The following is a 20,472-nucleotide window of genomic DNA, read 5'->3' as shown; positions in this document are numbered from 1 at the left end:
CTAAGCTATCACCAATGTAATTTCGGAGACCATGCCATTCTGAGTATAAATTCGTAAAGCCACCCACATTATACATAATTTATTTATTTCAAAAGTAATAAATAAACAAGTATGTTTAGAGATTTTTAAAATATTTTTTTTTAAACTTTTGAATTTTTATTCACTTTGCTATTCACAATTGATCCGTTTGAAAATATTGGAAATAATTATGATATTTGCTGACGTATAAGTCAAGAAGCAACGAGTCTAGGTCATGCATTTTAAGTGTTTTCGGTATCCCACTAACTCATTATATGCCCTTAGCAATGTCCTAACAGTCAGACAATTATATATACTCCTAGTAATCTTAAAAATTCATAAAACACTACACTTTGATCCAATAACTTTAAATAAAATAACAAAAAGTCGCATTGTCTCTACAGTTAACACAAAAACAGCCTTTGCCTCTAGGCAACTAAAGAAACAATCTTGTCTGCTGTATAATAGAATAAATAGAGTTTTGAATATTTATCCACTGAAACTGCATGACTGTAAAAAAACAGTAACAAATTGGATACAATCATTAACGTACGATGAGACAGAATCTCTCTTCCTGATTCTAAAGTAAAAGCACACACATAAACAAACACACACACACTCAAACACTTACACACACACACTCACAAATTTGCATGCTTGCATGATTGATTTTGAAAAATTCTAAACAAAAAAAAAAGTATAAAATTATAAAATGTATTAAATTGGTTAAGTCATGTTATTAGTATATGTGTAAACTTTATATCGGAAAGAGCGAGACCTCCAAATACAGGTTTTTTCCAAACTTAAATGGAGGTCTTAGCCTATTGTTTTGTAATGAAATTTAGATAACAAATAAATAATTTTTTCATTTTTTTTTCATTTTTTCATTTCATATACTTACGACCAGTCCATTATTTTTAAACTACACAGACGTCTGACGTAAGCTTCTGTCAGAAAAAAATCTGGCGCCCAAAGACGTTTTACTTCATATTCTCTTATATGAATAATTGCTGTTTTTTTGCAGACCATGGTGATGTGCATTCGGATGGTGACAGCGAGCGAGACCCGCGATGTAAGCACGAGCCACGCGGCCGCCGCGACGGTCCGCCAGCTCGTGGCATTAGTGTTCGAGAGGGCACTGGCTGAAGCTAATGGTATATATAAATTTATTTTTCTTAACGGCTACGTCTTTTACGGCTTTTTAAAAATCCCATGGGATCCGTTTGTTTCCTAAAAATAGTTAATACATGAATAATAAATGAACGACAATACACACATCGCCGTTTAGCCCCAAAGTAAGCGTAGTAAATTGATGAATATTTTTATGAATAATATACTTAAATACTTATTATGTCGGAGTGAATATATATACATATAATCACTGTAAAACATTCATGTTCATCATACAAACATTTTCCAGTTGTGGGAACAGAACCCAGGGCCTTGGACACTGCGCCAATCAGTCGTCAAACAAATCAAATTTATATAGATATAACTTAAAAACTATCCACCTATTTAAAGGTATTAACCAAACAGATCTTGGGCAATACAGGTTCTCCTGCTTCTTTTTTTTTTTATCAATGATAGGCCAGCGCTTGACGATAATCATTCCCGTTAGAAACAATGTTGAGGTTTAAGCTGGAGCACGCTTGCCTAGAAAAAGCCTATTCACTCTTGCCTCGAAGGTACTCAAGTTATACGTGGCAAGAAACAGTTGCCATGGCACCAAACTCAGTTCTCGCGGGGTACAGTAAATTAAGCTTAATTTGCTGCTTCTATCCAATATTTGAACTCCTGTAATTAATTGATGTCTAAATATTGAGCTACCATTTTCTCTCCATGAAACACTTGTACTCTGTATACTATATTTTTGCAGGTACCCTGAAAGTAAATCCGGCAGATGTGAGAATGCAAGCAAACAGCAAAGCACCAAAGGATCTCAAGCCATGCGCGGTTGATGCGTATCTCATCCTACAGGTAACCTCGAGACATAGAAAAATCTATAATCATAATCAGTGGCGTGCACTTCATACATGCACAAAAGCACTACATACCCTAAAATCTTTGTAGAACTCATAAAGGGGAAGGATTTTTAATTTTTTTGCCATCTTCCTTCTTTATGCATACCCTGTGCACGCCACTGATCATAATCATTTATTTGCAAAAAACATGTAAAATTACAGATGTTACAAAAATTATACCGAACAATGTTATAATCCATTTAATGGCAAGCAAATTCTAACTTATAAATAATTAATAACATTCAGATTCCGTCAATTATATAAATTAATTAAATGACAATGTCGATTTTATGTCCGATGCTATATAATTACAATTAATTTAATTTAGGGCCTTAAGTACCAGCAAAGTACTCATCTTAGCAATAATACATTTTTCCAATACGATATTGTTTTAATTCATGTTTAAGCTTATATGTACTAAGATTTTTGTCAGTCAGCTCTCTGGTAATTTATTTTAACTCTTAGGTGCTATATTAAAAATACTTTTGCCTAACTGCGCTGATGAATGTTTTGGAAAACAAATTTGATTTCGCCTCTCCAGAGAACCTAAAGAGTTTTCCATTTAATTTGCTGTAAGGCTGTAGTGGGTAAGACTTCGGCTTTCCATTCGTGGAGACCACCGTCTTTTCGGAGCTATGTGAGTTTTCACTTTAAGCGATTTCAATATCACTATCACAATAGCGATTTAAACAATGAAGGAAAACATCGTGAAGAAACCTGCATGCCTGAGAGTTCTCCATAACGTTCTGAAGGCGTGCGAAGTCTACCAATCCGCACTTGGCCACCTTGGTGGACTAAGGCCTAAACCTTTCTATCGCCATTTAGTATTACTTATACCGTATTTTTATATCTATAGTTGGGATGCTTCCATAGGTTAATAGCCGTTGCCACCTGGGATGATATGAGTTTTCTAAATATACCCCATACAGCTAAATATATTCATGGCATTTAGAAGTTATGGTGAAATAAATAAACTCATACATATATACATACATGAACACATATATAAACTCTGAACCAACATTACTATACTTTTTTTGGGTAATTGTGTACAAGATATCATTAACGATGACGTTACACGGTCAAGTAATATGACATACCAGCTTCGTACGCGGTTTTTTGGTATTTTATGAATCATGCGGGCAACATCATAAATCAATCAAGCGTAACAACCATCCATCCATCCGTCCGTCCGTCCATCCATTCATCCATCCATCTATCCATCTATCCATCTATCCATCTATCCATCTATCCATCTATCCATCCACCCATCCATCCATCCATCCATCCATCCATCCATCCAACCACCCATCCATCCATCCATCCATCCATCCATGGCATGAGTGTTACAAAATAGTCGACTACTCTGCCCTGACATGGTTCTAGTTTGACTAATCCTTTATTCGCTGTTTCAGGATATAATTCAACTTATAAACGGCGACGCGGCGAACTGGTTGGTCGGCATATCAGAAGTACCAAAGACTTTTGGACTGGAGCTATTGGACACTGTTTTGACTGACTTCTCTGACGTATTCTTTAAGGTAAGCAGTTTATCAGCCTTTTTTGTATAGTTATTAACATGTTCGACTATAGATCATGTGGTTGTCAGTTCGATTCCCTTGTTCGGCCAACTTTGATGTATTTGGCCTCTTCATACCCATACAGGTTGATTTGGAGGAAATTGAATCTTTATAACTTTTTTTTTTATCGCCTAACATTGACAGCCCTTATCTTTATTATAAAGTTTATTATAAGATCTGCAGTCACTCTGAGCAATATTAAAAATTATTGAAGTAATAAAAAATTAAGACATAAATTTCTAAATTTAATTGGTAACATATAGGTATGAACGATTCATAATTGCCTGTTATAAGCAAATAAACTACTTACGACAATACACAAATCGCCATCTAGCTCCAAGCCCGTAGCTTGTGTTATGGGTACTAAGATAACTGATGAATATTTTATGAATGATATACAAATTCCATTTTTAGCAGCCTCGCTGTAGCTAAATTGTTCGAGCTCATAAATTGATTTGTGCTAAGATTACCCTAGTGCGACTATTTCTGTCTTCACAACCTTATAGTTAGGTACTTATAGATAATGCTTCTCAACTGTGTTGCAAAAGCATTTCCTCTTACTATTATACTTACTTGATATGAATTTAAAATGCATATAAAAATTTTCGGAACCGATAGGATTTGAACCTGCGACTCTCTGGCAATCGCGGCCTGAGCGCTTTTTCCAATTAAGCTACGGCTCTCCTACCGTCGATGCCGAAATTAGTATATGCCTTTCACATCAGTATTTATAGCGACAGTTGAATTTGAATTTGAAATAAACTAGCAGACATAAATTCGCATTTATAATATCAGTTTGATTTCTAATTGTTATATTCTATTTCAGATATCAGAGTTCCGGTTTCTCCTAAAAGAACATGTGTGTGCACTGATCATAAGATTGTTTTCCCCGAATGTCAAGTATAGGTAAGCTTGGCTATATTCCAGAGTTCTGGTAAATAATATTAGAACAACTATCTGTTGTCGGCAACTTAGTCCGTGCCATTTGTTTTTTTTCAAACCTCGACGTAAAAATGACGGGGTGTTATAAGTTTCACGTTGTTGTGTGTGTCTGTCTGTGGCATCGTATTTAACAAACGGATGAACCTATTTTGATTTTTTTTGTGTCTGAAAGGTGAATTAGTCGGGAGTGTTCTTAGCTTTTTCATAAAACAAAGCTAAGAACACAAAATGACAAATTACGATTTTTTCCACAACTCCCTCAACATGGGTATCAAATGAATGGGCTTGACTAGAAGAATGATTTACACTACATGGATTGAAACGCAGGTTTTTTTTTAGTTTAAAATTTATATACTATTTAAATATCTCGTGGAGACTTCGTTTCGTCATCAGCATTTTGAACTTTTATTGTACAATCGTTCTCTCCATAAGCCCGAGCTAAATATAATGGCAATTTTGACCTATAATGCAAGCAAAAGGTGCAATAGTACATATTTGAAATTTACTTGCGCTTTGGCTGTAAAAAATTATAGTAAAGTATCAACCACTCTCGAAAATATTAATCGAAATTTCATGTATGCTTAAGAATAAATTCAGTAGAAAAATATTATTATGATGTTAAAGAATATTTATTATAATGTAAATAATTTGCATTCTTTATATGAATTATGAAACATGGAACATTTTATTGGATTGGTTATTATATTGATAATTTATTAATTTAACATAATTCATTTATTTACTGTCAATTTTAATTTTATTGTATGTGTTGTTTTTATTATAGTGTTTATTTTAATCAGTTGTGACATTTAATTAAGATTGAATTTTGCCAATTGAAAATTAATCTCCCTACATTAACCGTACTTATTATTAAAATAAGATACATTTTACTCCGTTGTTCAAGTATTTCCATATTCGAGAAAGACTCCTCGCAAATCATTTACTGGGGCTACTAGCGTGCACAGGGTTTTTTAACAGGGTAGGCATAAAGCGGGTACATGGTAGTAACATACAAATAGAGAAGGGTAGGCAGTGCTTATTTGCATATATAAAGTGCACGCCACTGAGGGCTACAGAAGTAAGAATAATGTATGAATTCCAGGGCGGCGTTCTCTTCCCCCCACATCCCCGGCGGCGGCGCGGCGCCGGGCGCGGCGGGGGCGGCGGGCGGGGGCGCGGGGGAGCGGCCGCACTTCCCCGTCACGATGCGGCTCTTGCGGCTCGTGTCCATCATCATACACAAGTACCACAACGTGCTCGTGAGTGGGGAAATCTTTTACCTTCTCTCGGACTTTTGCTTACTTTTATTTCATCATCATATCGACCGATAGACGTCCACTGCTGGAATTTGGAACTCGCCACATAGGTCTTTTGTGGCGAGTTCCAAATTCCACGGTACTGAGCCGCTCGGATCCAGCGGCTACCTGCGACGTGCTTAATGTCGTCCGTCCACCTCGTTGGGGGCCGACGCTGCGCTTACCAGTTCGGGGCTGCCATTCCAGCACTTTTATTTAGCTTTTATTAAAAAGTGGCAGATCAGAATACAGTACTACCACCCCTCCTCGTCCCGCGGATGTCGTACGGTGCGACTAAGGGAATATAACAGAGAGCGGGGCAGCAGCGTCCTCTGTAATGTGCCTATAACAGTCTACTACTGGACTAAGTGCCTCCCCCAACGGGATGTTTGAATAACAATTATTCATTGTAAAGTCAACATCTCCTGAGGATGCTACGATTGCGGGGCGAAACGTGCGTAGAGGGTACATTGCCGAAGATCTGTTTGGCGTGGATTATGAGAGTTGAAGGAATTATAAATAAATAAATAAATATACTACGACAATACACACATCGCCATCTAGCCCCAAAGTAAGCGTAGCTTGTGTTATGGGTACTAAGATTACTGATGAATATTTTTTTATGAATATAATAAACATAAATACTTATAATATACAGATAAACACCCAGACACTGAAAAACATTCATGTTCATCACACAAACATTTTCCAGTTGTGGGAATCGAACCCACGTCCTTGGACTCAGAAAGCAGGGTCGCTGGCCACTGCGGCACTCGGCCGTTATAAATTAAACCATACAGATTCTCCTGCTATTCGCGGAGTATAGCAAATTAAGCTTAATTTGCATAATATAGATACGCAATTTTTTATCAATAATATTGACGAGTGTGCGGGCGAGCCTGTGTTTATCAGTCGTTTGTTTAGGTGACGGAATGCGAGATCTTTCTCTCGCTAACGATCAAGTTCCTGGACCCCGACAAACCCTTGTGGCAACGCGCGCTCGCCCTGGAAGTGCTACACCGAATGACAGTACAGCCAGGTTAGTTCTTTTACACTCTGCTACCGCACTAGCTCAAGGTATGACTCCATACTCTTCATCGTCATCATCATCATACTAACCCACTACAGAGCACGGGTCTCCTCCCACAATGAGAAGGGGTTAGGGCCGTAGTCCACCATGCTGGCCCAATGCGGATTGGTGGACTTTACACACCTTTGAGGACATTATGGAGAACTCTCGAACATGCAGCTTTCCTCACGGTGTTTTCCTTCACCGTTGAAGCAAGTGATATTTAAATTGCTAAAAAAAATTTATTACTCTTTAGACAGTATAAGACAAAGTAGCCTATTAAACTATGCAACGAATTTTAATGCAGTTTTCAGCAATAGATATAGTTCTTCAAGAGGAAAGTTTATATGTTGTATACATGCATATACTAGATATAAACTTTCCTTTCGTAGAGAAAAGTAATAAAAATAACGCACTTTACCGGTGAAAGGTTAATATCTCGACGAAACGAACTTGAAGAAACCTGCATGCCTTAGAGTTATCTATAATGTTCTCAAAGGTGTGCGATGTCCACCAATCCGCACGTAGCAAAAGTGAACTACGGCCTCAACCAGTAAAATGATATATAATGGCAAAATCCTCCTCCGTTGCCAGTTATATGAAAATGTTGGGGTAGGCAGTGCTTTTTTGCATGTATGAAGTGCACGCCACTGGCCTCAACTCTTCTCATTCAGAGTATCAAGTGTGAGGTTATTCTATCGTGTGAAAGTTAACTTCTATTTATATTGTATCGAAGCAGCGCCGTATAGTTCAATACTGAGAAACCAAACTGTCACTAGATGGCGCTGTTTCGATTGCATATAAATTAAGTTAACTTTCACGCGATCGAATAAGTAAGCGTAGGTGGAAAATCTCCCATCTGCTGGACATAGGTACGTTGTGAGAAGTTGTAAACACCACCAGTACCAGTAAGAGGTCCCGGGTTCGGTTCGGCAGGGGCAATTCGGGAATCTATAATTTCCAATTTTTCTGTGGTCATGTCTGGCGCGATGCTTTGGCCGTGGCTAGTTACCACCCCACCGAAAAAGACGTGCCGCTAAGCGATTAAGTGTTCCGGTGCGATGTCGCGTAGAAACCGGGTGGGGCGGGGGGGTTGGGTTGGTCTACCAACGCTGCTTTTAATGGTGCGGGGTCGCCATTCCAGCACCTCGGGACATCCAACGTCCGTCGGTTCTCCGAGCTATGTGCTCCGCCCATTGCCACTTTAGATTCATGACTCTTTGCACTAGGTCGGAACTCTGGTTCTTCTACGGATCTCCACATTCCTGATTTATGTGGTGGGTCGGTAATGGGATGATGATGACGAAATATTTCCTGCAGATCTACTGAAAGCGTTCTGCGAATGCTACGACATGAAACCGCACGCCACGAACATATTCCAAGACATAGTGAACGCGTTGGGCGCGTACGTGCAGAGCTTGTTCGTCGCCTCGCAAGTTAACACGCCTGCCGGTGAGTCTATTCAAGTCGATAAAGTGTACAGACGCTGTAAGACTGATAAAAAACGAATATACCATAGAATTAAGAACACACAGAAACCGTACCGTTACCGTGTACACGACTAATATTGTAGCATCAGAAACCACTCCACTTTAGTAGGGTTTCTCGCACAGTTGGTTAGTCACAGTCTTAACAATTATTCATTGTAAAGTCAACATCTCCTGAGGATGCTCCGGTTTCGGAGCGAAACGTGCGTAGAGGGTACATTGTTGAAGATCAGTTGGTGTGAAGTATAAGGATTGGAGAAATTTTTAATTACACCATGCAGATTCTCCTGCTTTTCGCGGAGTATAGCAAATTAAGCTTAATTTTCATAATTGGTTAGTCATAACATTCAGCAGTTGACAGTTATTTATTCAACCTATTATGTTCTAAACGTTTACCATAAATTGGGAAAATGGGAAAAAGTTTGTGAACTAGCAACATTCCGCAGGTGCGAAGTGAGACGTGCGCGCAAGGGGGTTCTGTATGTTCATAATTCTATGGCTTATACTTATTTTGGCAACAGATGATGCGTGCCAGGTCTACGTAGACATGTCGATATACCAATGGCTGTCTGGAGTGTTGTGAGACCAAAATTCGCAAATCGAACGTTTACCGATAGGAAATAAAAACCACATGCATCTTAAGTCATTTTTCGCTATCTTTAGAAAATCTTTGGAACAACGAATTAGTTAAGCTCTAATTTTCGTATAACGTCACAAGTGCGTTTTCGTGGGAAATATTTAAAAACATATATAATTTGCAATTTATATCGAAACATTTAATTTTTGAAAAAAATAAGATGTTTTTTGGGTATAGTAGATACTTCCGAACATCATCTGGCAGTTTTAGAAAATTACTCATCATGCCTATTTTTTATAACGCACATAACTTCGAAAAGTTATAAGCGACATTCCCTAACCGGCAGGGCGATTACGTATCTCGCGACAGCAATGCGACAGGCGTAAATCTTGCAATCACTGTTGTCAAACGTCACTTTTCCATATAATAAATAAACAAAAGTGACGTTTGACAGCAGTGATTGCAAGATTTACGCCTGTCGCATTGCTGTCGCGAGATACGTAATCACCCTGCGGTAGGCTACTAGGCTTATGACATATATACCGTATCAATAAATACAAAAAGGCGGTTATAAAACAACATGGTATAATTTTTTATTTTAATAATTAAAATAATCGTGTTCAAGGTCTTTTTTTTATGGTATTAATTGACGGTCCAAACAGATGGCCCACTTGATGGTGAGTGGAAGGTAGGTTGCAGGGTACTTTTAATATACAGATAAACACCCAGACACTGAAAAACATTCATGCTCATCACACAAACATTTTCCAGTTGTAGGAATCGAACCCACGACCTTGGACTCAGAAAGCAGGGTCTCTGCCCACTGCGCCACTCGGCCGTCAAATCAATGTTATCATCTGACGTCATCGATATCGACTGTCACCGCCCAGTCGTTGTGATCAGCGGTTTTAACGTCCAACGTTGGTGCTGGGCCATTTAGATTATGCTCTATTCTTGGAGGATCGTACTCATCTTCTTCAATGTCGGTACCGTCTGCATCGTCGCCTGAATCTCTTCTGGCTGACTTATCTATATTTATTTATTTATTAGCTTTTCAATATAAACAAACTGTACTATTACACATAAAAGTAATGCCGTATTTTTATAAAACATAAAACCAATGAAGTTACCACAACTTAGTTATATATAAACGATAAAATTAACCACAATTGCTTGGGAATTAAGTACCAAGCGAAAATTATACAACAAAATGAAATTAAAACAAATAAAAATACAAAAAACTTTATAATACTTATGTTGCCATAATTATTTTCCTAAAAGTGCCAATTTTGACGTGAAAAATGTCCGTCTCACAATATTTGCTGTTGAAAGTAAACTACTGTTAATCGGTTTGTTTGCCCTTCCTTCACGACCTAACTAAGCAATCTATTTTTACCGTTTGTTTCCCTAGGAAACAAAAAAAAATAGCCGGGTTTCTTTCAACTAACTCTATGTCAAAAATATAGTTAATTGGCTGCCCACTTAGGGCGTAACATAACAAACAAATAATATAAAACTGTATACGTTGTTTTGTTATACTTTTCTTTTTTTATGTACTTTTTGTGGTGTGCAATAAAAGTATATTTATCCATTCAAAATATTACAATCTTACTAGTCTATTGCTCTTTCCGAAGTTAGGAAAATAATTGACATTATACAAATTAACTTATTACGGAACGTTGGTCGTACGACGTCTGCTATATTCATTATCTTATAAACACACATATTATCTGTTGACTATCTATAATCATTAAGGCTATCGGAAACTAACGAAATGTTTGGGAATTCCGAAGTCACGTGATCAAGCTACCTTTGTCCCAGGTCTCCCGATTCGTGCCTTGATCCCTTTTAACCCCAAAATAATAATAAAAACCCGACAGAATGGCTAACAGGGTTGGTAAAGAATAGCATAAAATGTCTTACCCCAAGATTGAGAGCGTATATAGGCAGATAGGTTACGTGGCTCCCTAGACAGTATCTCTAAGTACAAGTCGACCAGCGGTTTGCATCGACGCATGCATCTAGCGTGTGTGGTGAAGCGATTCGTGCGCCAGTCCTGGGGACACCCGTAACGTTCACTATAAGGAAAATCGCGTCAGAATATCCCAGAATCATCATTGCATTTGATATAACCCCGAAAGTTAATAAAATCAAAACCAAAATCACCAGACAGCCGATTTAATTTAGTAGTGCTATCCTTATCTACAGAGAAGAGTAGGAAAAGGAAAGCACTACTAAATTCAATGTGCCATCTGTAGATTTTGGATAAGATTAATGATATTTTTTTATATTTGACTGATTATTGAATCCTTTATTGAACACACCAATACAAAATACAAAATGAAACAATAAAAATCTATTACCGATTCGAACCTAACATTTGTATCTATTTTCGGTACCAGGTAACATAACGAAACATGAAGTGATAGTAATCGTGCCATGTTTCTAGGAATTGCTGTTGTTAATAGCCGTGCCTCGATGGCCAAGTTTCACTGTCGATCCAAGTTATTATCACTTCGCAAGACTTTCATGACATAAGTAATAACCCTACGGATTCGTATTGCACGAAGAGCCTAAAGCTTATAAATTCTCTCACTCACTATTTTTAATATATACTACGAAAACACACATCGCCATCTAGCCCCAAAGTAAGCGTAGTTTGTGTTATGAGTACTAAGATGAGACTAATGAATATTTTTATGAATTATTCATAAAAATAGGTACATAAATACTTATAATATACAATTAAACACCCAGACACTGAAAAACATTCATGTTCATCAAACAAACATTTCTTTCATTTTTTTTGTCATAGGAATCGAACCCGCGGCCTTGGACTCAGAAAGCAAGGCTGCTGTCCACTGCGCCAATCGGCCGTCACAATAAAGACCTCAAACAATAAGTAGTCATATTAGATTTGTTTTTCATATTATTTTATGTTTGCTGTGTCGATAAGTATTAGTGTGTAATTATTTTAATGAACGTAATCCACCTCGGTTTCTCCCCTAAGGTTGCCTGGAAGAGATCGCAACTAAGCAATAAGGCCGTTTATTGTATCCTACTTTTAAAGTTTATTTTTTTGCTGTCCTTTTCTTTTTGTGTTGTACCAATAAAGTGTATAAGTAAAAAATTCTGGGAAAGAAGGGCCACCCCAAGTTTATGGAAAAAAGTTTAGTATAAAGACCGATACGACTGTCATGAGCAAGTTTAACTATATGATCTTAAAAATTGCCTTATGCACGTTTTCATGCACGTCGAACAACGCAATGCCTAAATAAGTGACTCCTAATGAAAGGAAATTACTAGGCATACATCAAATTTTCACCAATAGTTCCAAAGCACCAACCTCGAGAGTTGTTGAAACTTTTTTTAGTATAGACATTGCCTAAATCATTAGGCACTCCATTTAGGCGATACCTAGGTTTAGTGAAAACGGGCATAAGAGTCAAAGCCACCGATAAATACTGCTCTATATCTACAATACCCACGTGCAGTTCTGCTGGTGGAAGACGAAGGTCCATACCGGGATAACTGGATCCATGCAAAGCCCGGGCGTGAAGCGACGCGTGCACCGCACGATGTAATTGTATTTGGATCTTCTCGCTATAAGGAGAAAGTAATTTTGATCTTTATTAGTATAACACTAATCAATATTAAATTTACATACTTCAATCGTTACACATTTTATAGGATGTTCTTGTAAAAAATAGTTTAAAATAATATACTTCCAAGGGGCCAATTAAGACTTATCAAAGATATTGTTGGTATAAAATAGCATTAGATTAATTATTGGTCAGTAATAATTTCTTACTACTTCTGTGGCTGACTTCTCCATAAGAAGATGACACAATTGCAAAAACACACAAAACTATTATAAAAAACTGCGCGTTTCTTTTATAATAATAAATTTCATATTTGTCGTTGGGAGTCATGGCCCTTTAGATTTTAATCTGACAAAACACTCTATATTTTTTTAAACATTATAAAAAAATTGGAAGTGTATTCGAAATCGCTTGTTGCCAGTAATTATTTATGGCTCCGAAATATGGTCTCTTTATTCAAAATAAAGCTCAGAGTTTTCAAGACTGGGAGTATCTCTACGTGATCAAATTTGATATCAATAGATCCGTAGAAAAACTTTAACTAGTACTGAAATAGCTTAACGAGTTTCGAAGCTAAAGTGATAATGGCGGGGCACATAGCTCAGAGAATCTATAGAAGTTGTGTCCCAACTCCCAAGGTGCTGCAGTAGCGAATCGACACCGAAAAATGCAGCCGTCTTCTAAATAGATAGACGAATCCAAACTAGTCACAAAAAATTGGTAATCTTATGAAATATTTGAACGCTCGCGCACTTTGAGTCGCTTTCGCGTATCAAAACATTAAACCGTCATAGCAAAATTATGCTTATGCCACTCGTTTACGGGTATCAAATTCTGTACTATAGATTTTTATTTTAAAAATTTCTTTTGTTTCCGATAATCATGATATTGATTATATTATTTTGTTTTAGGCTCATCGAGCATCCCTCAACAAGCAGGATTCTATTGGAAAGGCGTTTGGCTTCCTCTGTGTATAACATTTGAACCTGGGACTGCAAAGTCAATTTAGTAAGTAACTTTTTTCTTATCCTTTTTTTCTAACACGCTTATTTAGTTAAGTTAAATTACAATGTTTGTAAACAAATCTTAAAAATCGTTTTTTATCAACTTCTTACTCTCGAATCGGTACTTAGCGAATGTGTGTTGTAACGATACAATCATTTGTTCCCATCGTGCTGATCTGATGATGGAACCGGGAGGTCGATAGTGTAACTCGTCAACAGTTACTAGTACCCCTCGAGTTTCAGCTCGTTTTGTTAGTTTTAAAGATTCTTATACATTACACAGGGTAATGAGAGTACCATATTGCCCCGTGGATTTGGACATTGGAAATCTCATAAAGCTGCTAATAAACCCCTCAAGTTTGGTCTCATTTGGTTGGCCTTAACGATTCTAATGTATTATTACACTTGATAATTATGGTCTTATACCGTAACCTTGAGGTGGAAAGTAGAATTATTCAATGGTTACTATGAAAGCCCTCAAGTTTGGTCTCATTTGGTTTGTCTTAACCATTCTAATACATTATACTTGGTGATTAAGGTCTAATAATTGTATTAATAGACTTTCATCACCGAGAGATGGATAGTGGCGTATTCAATGGTTAATTAGAAAATCTCAAGTTAGGACCTATTTTGTTAGTTTTCAGGAGTCCCACTTGTATAATACAAGTATTATACACTTGTGTAATACAAGAGATGGTGAGCCACAATAAGCTAAAGTTATTTTAAGACTTAATGCGTGAAAATAAAGGACTTTATTATAATGGGCAGTATTGAGATGCTGGATCGCACTGAGGCGCCCAGTATCCAGGAGGGGTACGGCATCTCTGTGGCGTACGCCTGTCTAGTGGAGATCATCCGCTCCATCGCCATCTCACTAGAAGGCAAGGAGTATTTCAGGTATGCAATTTCTCTTTAATTTCACACAATATTTTTAAATAATGAAATCGCCTTTCTTGTTCTATGCGCTACTTACTTGTGGCTTTGCAAACAAACGTAGAAGAATAACGAAAAACAGTTATTGAATGTGTCGTCACCGTTCAAATGAGAACACCTTCCAAGGGTTCTCAGTTGAAAGAGCGTGACAAAACAATTACCCAACCGTGGTTTAACCGGCATTCAAAAAACGAATAAAGCCTTTAATCACTCTAGATGCTGTGATCGAACGAACTAAAACGAATTTCATTTGTAGATTGCAAGAACTATACGATGATTCCCAAAACGACGGAGAAGAACAAGAAGTCAATTCCAATAAAACAACCAATAATCATAAAGGTCAGTATCAAAAGCACAATACATGCTAGTTAATCATTCTCCATAAACCTGAGGCGCAGGTGTTAAGCCATCATCTGCCTGTAATAACATCGGCAACCACGCCTTTCGATCGGGACACTACAATGCTGTTTGGGGCCAGAAATACGCATTGGTACTTCTACGGACGAGTTTTGCCTCAAAAGCTCTACCACAACTCCATTTGGGCCTGTCCTTTGGGTTGGTTCCGTTGTGTGTAAAGTTCCATTCAAAGAAAGAACCCAGGGCTATTATAGGGTGTGCTTCAATTAACTGTTCCGTAGCGCACCGCTTAGGATTTCGCTTTTAAAACTTTTTGTTTCTCCTCAGAAACGGAGAATAATTTAGATAACAAAACTGAAATAACGAATAATGGTCACGCCGTGGAAGCAGACCAGAACTCCAATGTTGTGGAAAAGATAGACCCCGACGCGGAAGACAAGGATAGGCAGCTCAAACTACAGGTGAGAATTCTGGACACAGGTCTGGCATAGAGTATCCTTACTGTAGTCTAAGTCATTCAGAGGTCAGAAAAACCCGTCTGAACCGAGCATTTGTGCGATAAATGCAGGGAAAAGAAAGGACAGTTAGTGATCTACGAAGTTAGGATCCTTAATACTCTTTATACAATGTCGCTGTCTCTTTATATTATGTCGTTTACCACGAGATCAAAGGCGTCGAAAAATAGTATTTTTATTTGTAACAATGTAGCCTAATTATTATGTTCTTGGTGGGGAAGCAAGCGACAAAGTTTAGCGCAATCTCAGTTAAACCGTGTCCTCAAGCCCGAAGGTTTTTGGGACAGATACAATTAGAAAATAAGAAAAATTTATTATTTTGACAAGACTGTCTTCCGAAGTCTTGTGCTGAAGATATTTACAAAGCCTTAACGTTTTTTTTTTAAATTTAAGACAACATAAGTAAAGAACTACGTATGGATAAATATGAGAAGCTAAACTTTCATCGATTCTGGTTTAAAGCTATTATTTATTTGCAGCTCATAAAGTCGTCATGGTGCGGTCTAGTGTGGGGCCTCTCAGTGCTGGCCGAAGCGAGCATCGGCGAGTTGGAGAACATTCTGCGAGCTATACAGACCTTGGCTAGAGTTAGTGGAAAGGTAATTAACAGACGTGGCATCATAATGAAAGTCAGCGGACGTCCACTGCTGGACATAGGCCTTTTCCAAAGAGCGGCAAAAATCTGTCAGACTTAAAGTAATTTTTGTGTGTTAATTCTTCTCATTATCGATCTAGCTAGCTTAACTGGTACGAATTGAAACGTTATCGCTGAGCTAGGTCCATTGTGTCGGATCATCATCATATCAAACAGTTCACGTCAGCTACTGGACATTGGTCTTTTGTAGAGGATTTTAAAGTCCACAGTCTTGGGCTGCAGGTTTCTTCTCTGCTGCAATCAATGCTGCACTTTCCGGTGCGTGGTCCTTCCAGCACCTTCCTAACGTACATCGGTTCTCCGAGCTATGTGCCCAGCCCATCGCCATTGTAGCTTCACGTCTCGTTAAGCAATTCTTTAGAGTAGGCTAGTTCTTTTGATTTTAACTCGAGTTCTTTTACGGAGCATAGCCTTTTCCAATGCCCGCATGTGATGACAAACTTCAATTTCTTTTATTTGTATAGATGTGACGAGGCGGTGATAGCCCAGTGGGAACTTTTGAGGGGCCGAGTTCAAATCCCGGCACGCACCTCTAATTTTTTTAAGTTATGTGCGTTTTAAGTAATTAGAATACTTCATGTTTCAACGGTGAAGGATAACTTCGTAAGATAATCTGCATGCCTGAGAGTTCTCCATAATGTTCACAAAGGTTTGTGGACTACAGTCCTGATTCTTTCTAAGTGAGACCCGTGGCCCGTAGTGGGCCGGTAAATGGGTGGATATGGTGATGATGATAGGTGTGACGCCACGCGATGTGGTTCCAAGTAAGTGTGTTGGGCAGATGGGCGTGACCAACGCGCGCGACGCTTGCATAGGCGCGCTGTGCCGCTGCGCGCTGCCGGCGCAGTACTGCGTGCCCGTGCTGGGCGCGCTGGCGGCGCTGGCGTGCCCGTGGCCGGCGGCGCGGCCCTCGCCCGCGCCGGGCGCCGACCTGCGCCACCACGTGGTGTGGGTGGGGACGCCTCTGCCGTGCTCGCAGCCTACGGGTAAGGCAGTGGCGATACGCTAGCTTCTTCTTATTTCTCAGATCAAACAGATGACCTAGAACATCATGGCCTGTGAGTAACACTTCGCAGGGCATGCAAGGAAAACATCCTAAAAAGGCGGCGTAAGCGCTAAGCCTCATGTGCTTACGGATTGGTCACGTGTGCGGAACGTGTTCTTGGTCATTTGCATCTTCAAATATTTTCTTTAAATAAAAAAAGAAGTTATCTATTTTAGCATTGCATTATTAAAGTTAGTTTTTTTTACTGTGTGGGTACGATTAGCATACTCCCTGACAGGTACCATCCATAGACTGCATCATCACTTACCACAAGGTGAGATTGCAGTCAAGGGCTAACTTGTAATGAAACAAAAAAAAATTTAACAATGTTATAAATTACCACCGCACAGGTGAGTGGTCTACTATTTAGAATGATGTTTACGGACTGCAGATTTGCACGCTCTCAATCCTACATGTCTTTACGGTAGAGATATTTTTGTGTTTATATACCTACTAGCTGTTGCCCGCGACTTCGTTTGCGTTTTATTTTGATTTTTTCATGTGGCATTAAATTTAGTTAAAGTATTCAGTATCGCTAAGCCTTAAATTAGGGGTTTGCTGCTGTCCGCTGAGAAGTTCTGTTTTCTATCTCCAACCACAGTCTGGGCAAAATTAAACACATGTTATAACCTCCATAGTACAAAAATAATTATTTAAATCGGTTCAAAATTTGTCATAGTTATGGTATAAATCACTTTACTTCATCCCCTCTCCCAAAGGAACCGAGCTTAATGTCGGGATAAAAAGTATCCTATATTACTTCTAACACTTTCAAGAATATGTGTACAAAGTTTCATGAGGATCGGTTTAGTAGTTTTTGCGTGAAAGCGTAACAAACAAACTTACATTCACATTTATAATATTAGTAGGGATTATATTATATTATATTATATAATATTATACACCTATATACACAAAAATATCTTTACCGTAGACACATGTAGGATTGAGAGCGTGCAAATCTGCAGTCTTAAGCCATGGGTACAGAGTAGTTCGCGTGTGAAGCCAAGTGTGACGTGTCGCAGGCCAGCAGCAGTCGTTCGTGATGGTGACGTCACGCCACGTGACGGCCATGCGCGCACTGCTCGCGGCCGCGCGGCGCGACGGGGACGCACTGCAACACGCGTGGCTGCCCGTGCTCACCACGCTGCAACATCTGGTACTGTGCTCTTTGCTGCCTAACGCACAAAGTTTTTATCTTCACTTCACTTTTTTTTTTTTTTAAGTATTCAACGTGTTAATGAAAACCGAAATAATCCTTCACTTCGTCCGTGCAATTTTCGAAAAAGTATTCACGTATTAATATATAGATTTCCTTAAGGTCTGGATTCTCGGCCTGAAACCTTCGACAGGCGGTAGCATGAAAGCCAGTCGGGCGAGCGCGGACGCAAACGCCGTAATGAGCACTTCAGCTGTCATGGCCGACCTTCCGGGTATGATACATTTTTTATATTCCTAAGTTTGTCTCTTCTAAGAAAATACTTCTTTAACCGATCTTTTCTGAACCCTGTAGCTGTAACCCTGTCTGTATTTAGAATCTATGACTATCATATATAACAGCAATTCTTTCAGCGCCCGTTTTTCATAAACGTGGCGTAACTTCGCAATAGATACGTAGTGTTTTTTTTTACATCGTCAATAGCTTATACTGCTGGACTAAAGGCCTCTTTCAATGGGAGTATTTACCCATCATCACCACGCTGGGCAGACTGACATCATCTTCAAAAAGTCTTGAGTGTGACAACTCTAGACTTTTGGCAGATGGAAGATGGCAGTCAGTTTATGTAAACTACTTCAACGTTACACAACGTTTATTTATAACGGGACAAAGATCTAGAAGCTATCAATATTTATAACGACATCGAAACAGATCTTACCATATTCCCCAAGTGTAATTATATTTTACCGATTTTAGACAGTCGAGTTTACAATTTCCTACTATTTTTTTTATCCCCTTTATTTTTTAATGTATTCTGACCATCAAATACTGACGTAGGGTAGAAATTTATGGCATCGATGGCATTATTAGTGACAGCTAGGAGGGATATACAGTCATCCCTCTCATAGTTTTTGTGTAAAGAAATTGTCAATAGTACGGATGAGTTGATACGTAAAGTTCACCAGTGTAGTAATAGCAATTATTTTCAGGACAGCAAGTTCCCGTGGCGGAATCGCTCGGAGTCATGAGTGGTATACAAAACGTGATTTTTACATGTTCTGTGCCTATTTGGAATGTTTAACACTTTGTCTGCTTTCATACACGATTTTATTCATTCGGTACAATAAGAAACACCCTATTGTAATAACGGCGATTGATATTTTGAACATCCCAGAAATGGGAACTAGGCAGATTGTTACAGATTTCCAACTATACCCATTTGAACTGAAAGGTGTTGTTGAATCCACCAACACAAACATTCTCAAGGAGGGTTGACCTTAGACAGGGCGGTCGATCGTATAAAATATGCCAAAACCAAGACTAGTCTATCGTCAAGCCGAGGATGCCAGCCCCGCACAAAGTGAGATAGAGATTTAAGAATCTTTCTTTATTCAGAATTGAGATATAATACTTAGAAGTGGAATATAATAATTGGAAGAAGTAGAGATGTTTTCAAAAAAATAGCAATATGTGAAATAAAATTATGCCTTTCTTGAAATCTATATTCCAAATAGACACACACAGATTCTGGGATATTGGTATTCCAAACTTTGGTTTGGTAAGGCATTGTAAAATCTACTTATAAGTGCTACACAATAAAGTAGATTTTAGATTGTTTGAACACGTCTTGCCGCTAGGGGTCGCTTTTGTCCGTCTTCGCGCTCTGGGATGGAGCTTGCTGGCCATGTTTAAATCTTTGTTTTTGTCTTGCACCAATTTGTTTTCTACCGCCACGCATATAGCAAATGTTCACATGTGAAATATTTTCCACATATTGTATGATTGGTCTACAATATAAAGCCTTATAACGGGCCATGCAATGCACAACGTGGCTACTATAAAAAAACGCTTTACATGCGAGATTATACAAGGGTAATTATACCAGAAATAAAACAATACCAATCATACATTATCTATTTTGCCTAAAAAACGGTCAATTATTATATTTAACACGTTCTGATTTATTGCGCACTGTGTTCTGAATAATGCTTATAACTTGATACCACATATAAATCAAATAAGGATGTATCTGAAATGTTACTTTAGTAGTATTTATGACGTAATTATAATAAATTTAGTCGAAGAAATATGGGATGCGGTGCTTCGAGAATGAGCATGGCTTATTTACTTATTTAAAATCAAATTGCAGCCAATTGTTACATAGAAATTTTTTACCCGTCCTCGTTTTAAGGAATAGTATACTATTACAAATC

At 38.3% G+C, this 20,472-nt stretch overlaps 2 protein-coding genes across 3 annotated transcripts in view; one reads left to right on the top strand and one right to left on the bottom strand.

The window, feature by feature from the left end:
• Window positions 1–20,472, top strand: part of LOC120634477 (protein MON2 homolog) — a 57,373-nt gene that overhangs the window by 4,516 nt on the left and 32,385 nt on the right. Inside the window, exons 4-19 of the mRNA XM_039905094.1 lie at window positions 1,043–1,172; window positions 1,895–1,995; window positions 3,455–3,580; window positions 4,446–4,525; window positions 5,664–5,820; window positions 6,781–6,895; window positions 8,246–8,377; window positions 13,503–13,599; window positions 14,364–14,492; window positions 14,785–14,867; window positions 15,213–15,346; window positions 15,880–15,999; window positions 16,837–17,041; window positions 18,126–18,259; window positions 18,422–18,533; window positions 19,249–19,290. Coding sequence (XP_039761028.1) covers window positions 1,043–1,172; window positions 1,895–1,995; window positions 3,455–3,580; window positions 4,446–4,525; window positions 5,664–5,820; window positions 6,781–6,895; window positions 8,246–8,377; window positions 13,503–13,599; window positions 14,364–14,492; window positions 14,785–14,867; window positions 15,213–15,346; window positions 15,880–15,999; window positions 16,837–17,041; window positions 18,126–18,259; window positions 18,422–18,533; window positions 19,249–19,290 — 1,897 coding nt within the window. The remainder of the gene's footprint in view (window positions 1–1,042; window positions 1,173–1,894; window positions 1,996–3,454; window positions 3,581–4,445; window positions 4,526–5,663; window positions 5,821–6,780; window positions 6,896–8,245; window positions 8,378–13,502; window positions 13,600–14,363; window positions 14,493–14,784; window positions 14,868–15,212; window positions 15,347–15,879; window positions 16,000–16,836; window positions 17,042–18,125; window positions 18,260–18,421; window positions 18,534–19,248; window positions 19,291–20,472) is intronic.
• LOC120634476 lies at window positions 9,833–12,879 on the bottom strand. Of its 2 annotated transcripts, none has more exons than XM_039905092.1 (4): window positions 12,657–12,879; window positions 12,478–12,592; window positions 10,913–11,067; window positions 9,833–10,018 (listed from the first exon to the last, which is right to left on the bottom strand). In XM_039905092.1, exons 2-4 carry the CDS (start codon window positions 12,528–12,530, stop codon window positions 9,843–9,845), a joined length of 384 nt encoding a protein of 127 aa, XP_039761026.1. In that variant the 5' UTR covers window positions 12,531–12,592; window positions 12,657–12,879; the 3' UTR covers window positions 9,833–9,842. The 2 variants fall into 2 exon arrangements, with proteins under 2 accessions (XP_039761026.1, XP_039761027.1); XM_039905093.1 differs by having other exon boundaries at window positions 10,913–11,045.

The sequence above is a fragment of the Pararge aegeria genome, chromosome 24 (assembly GCF_905163445.1).
Source record: "Pararge aegeria chromosome 24, ilParAegt1.1, whole genome shotgun sequence".
NCBI lineage: Eukaryota > Metazoa > Arthropoda > Insecta > Lepidoptera > Nymphalidae > Pararge > Pararge aegeria.
This window is presented reverse-complemented; position numbering and strand designations above follow the sequence as displayed.

Coding starts and splice junctions, on each gene's coding strand:
- LOC120634476 (XM_039905092.1), bottom strand. CDS start 12,530: ATGGATCCAGTTATCCCGGTATGGACCTTCGTCTTCCACCAGCAGAAC. Junction 11,068..12,477: donor TTCCACCAGCAGAACTGCAC/GTGGGTATTGTA, acceptor TTTTCCTTATAG/TGAACGTTACGGGTGTCCCC. Junction 10,019..10,912: donor TATACGCTCTCAATCTTGGG/GTAAGACATTTT, acceptor AAATAAATATAG/ATAAGTCAGCCAGAAGAGAT.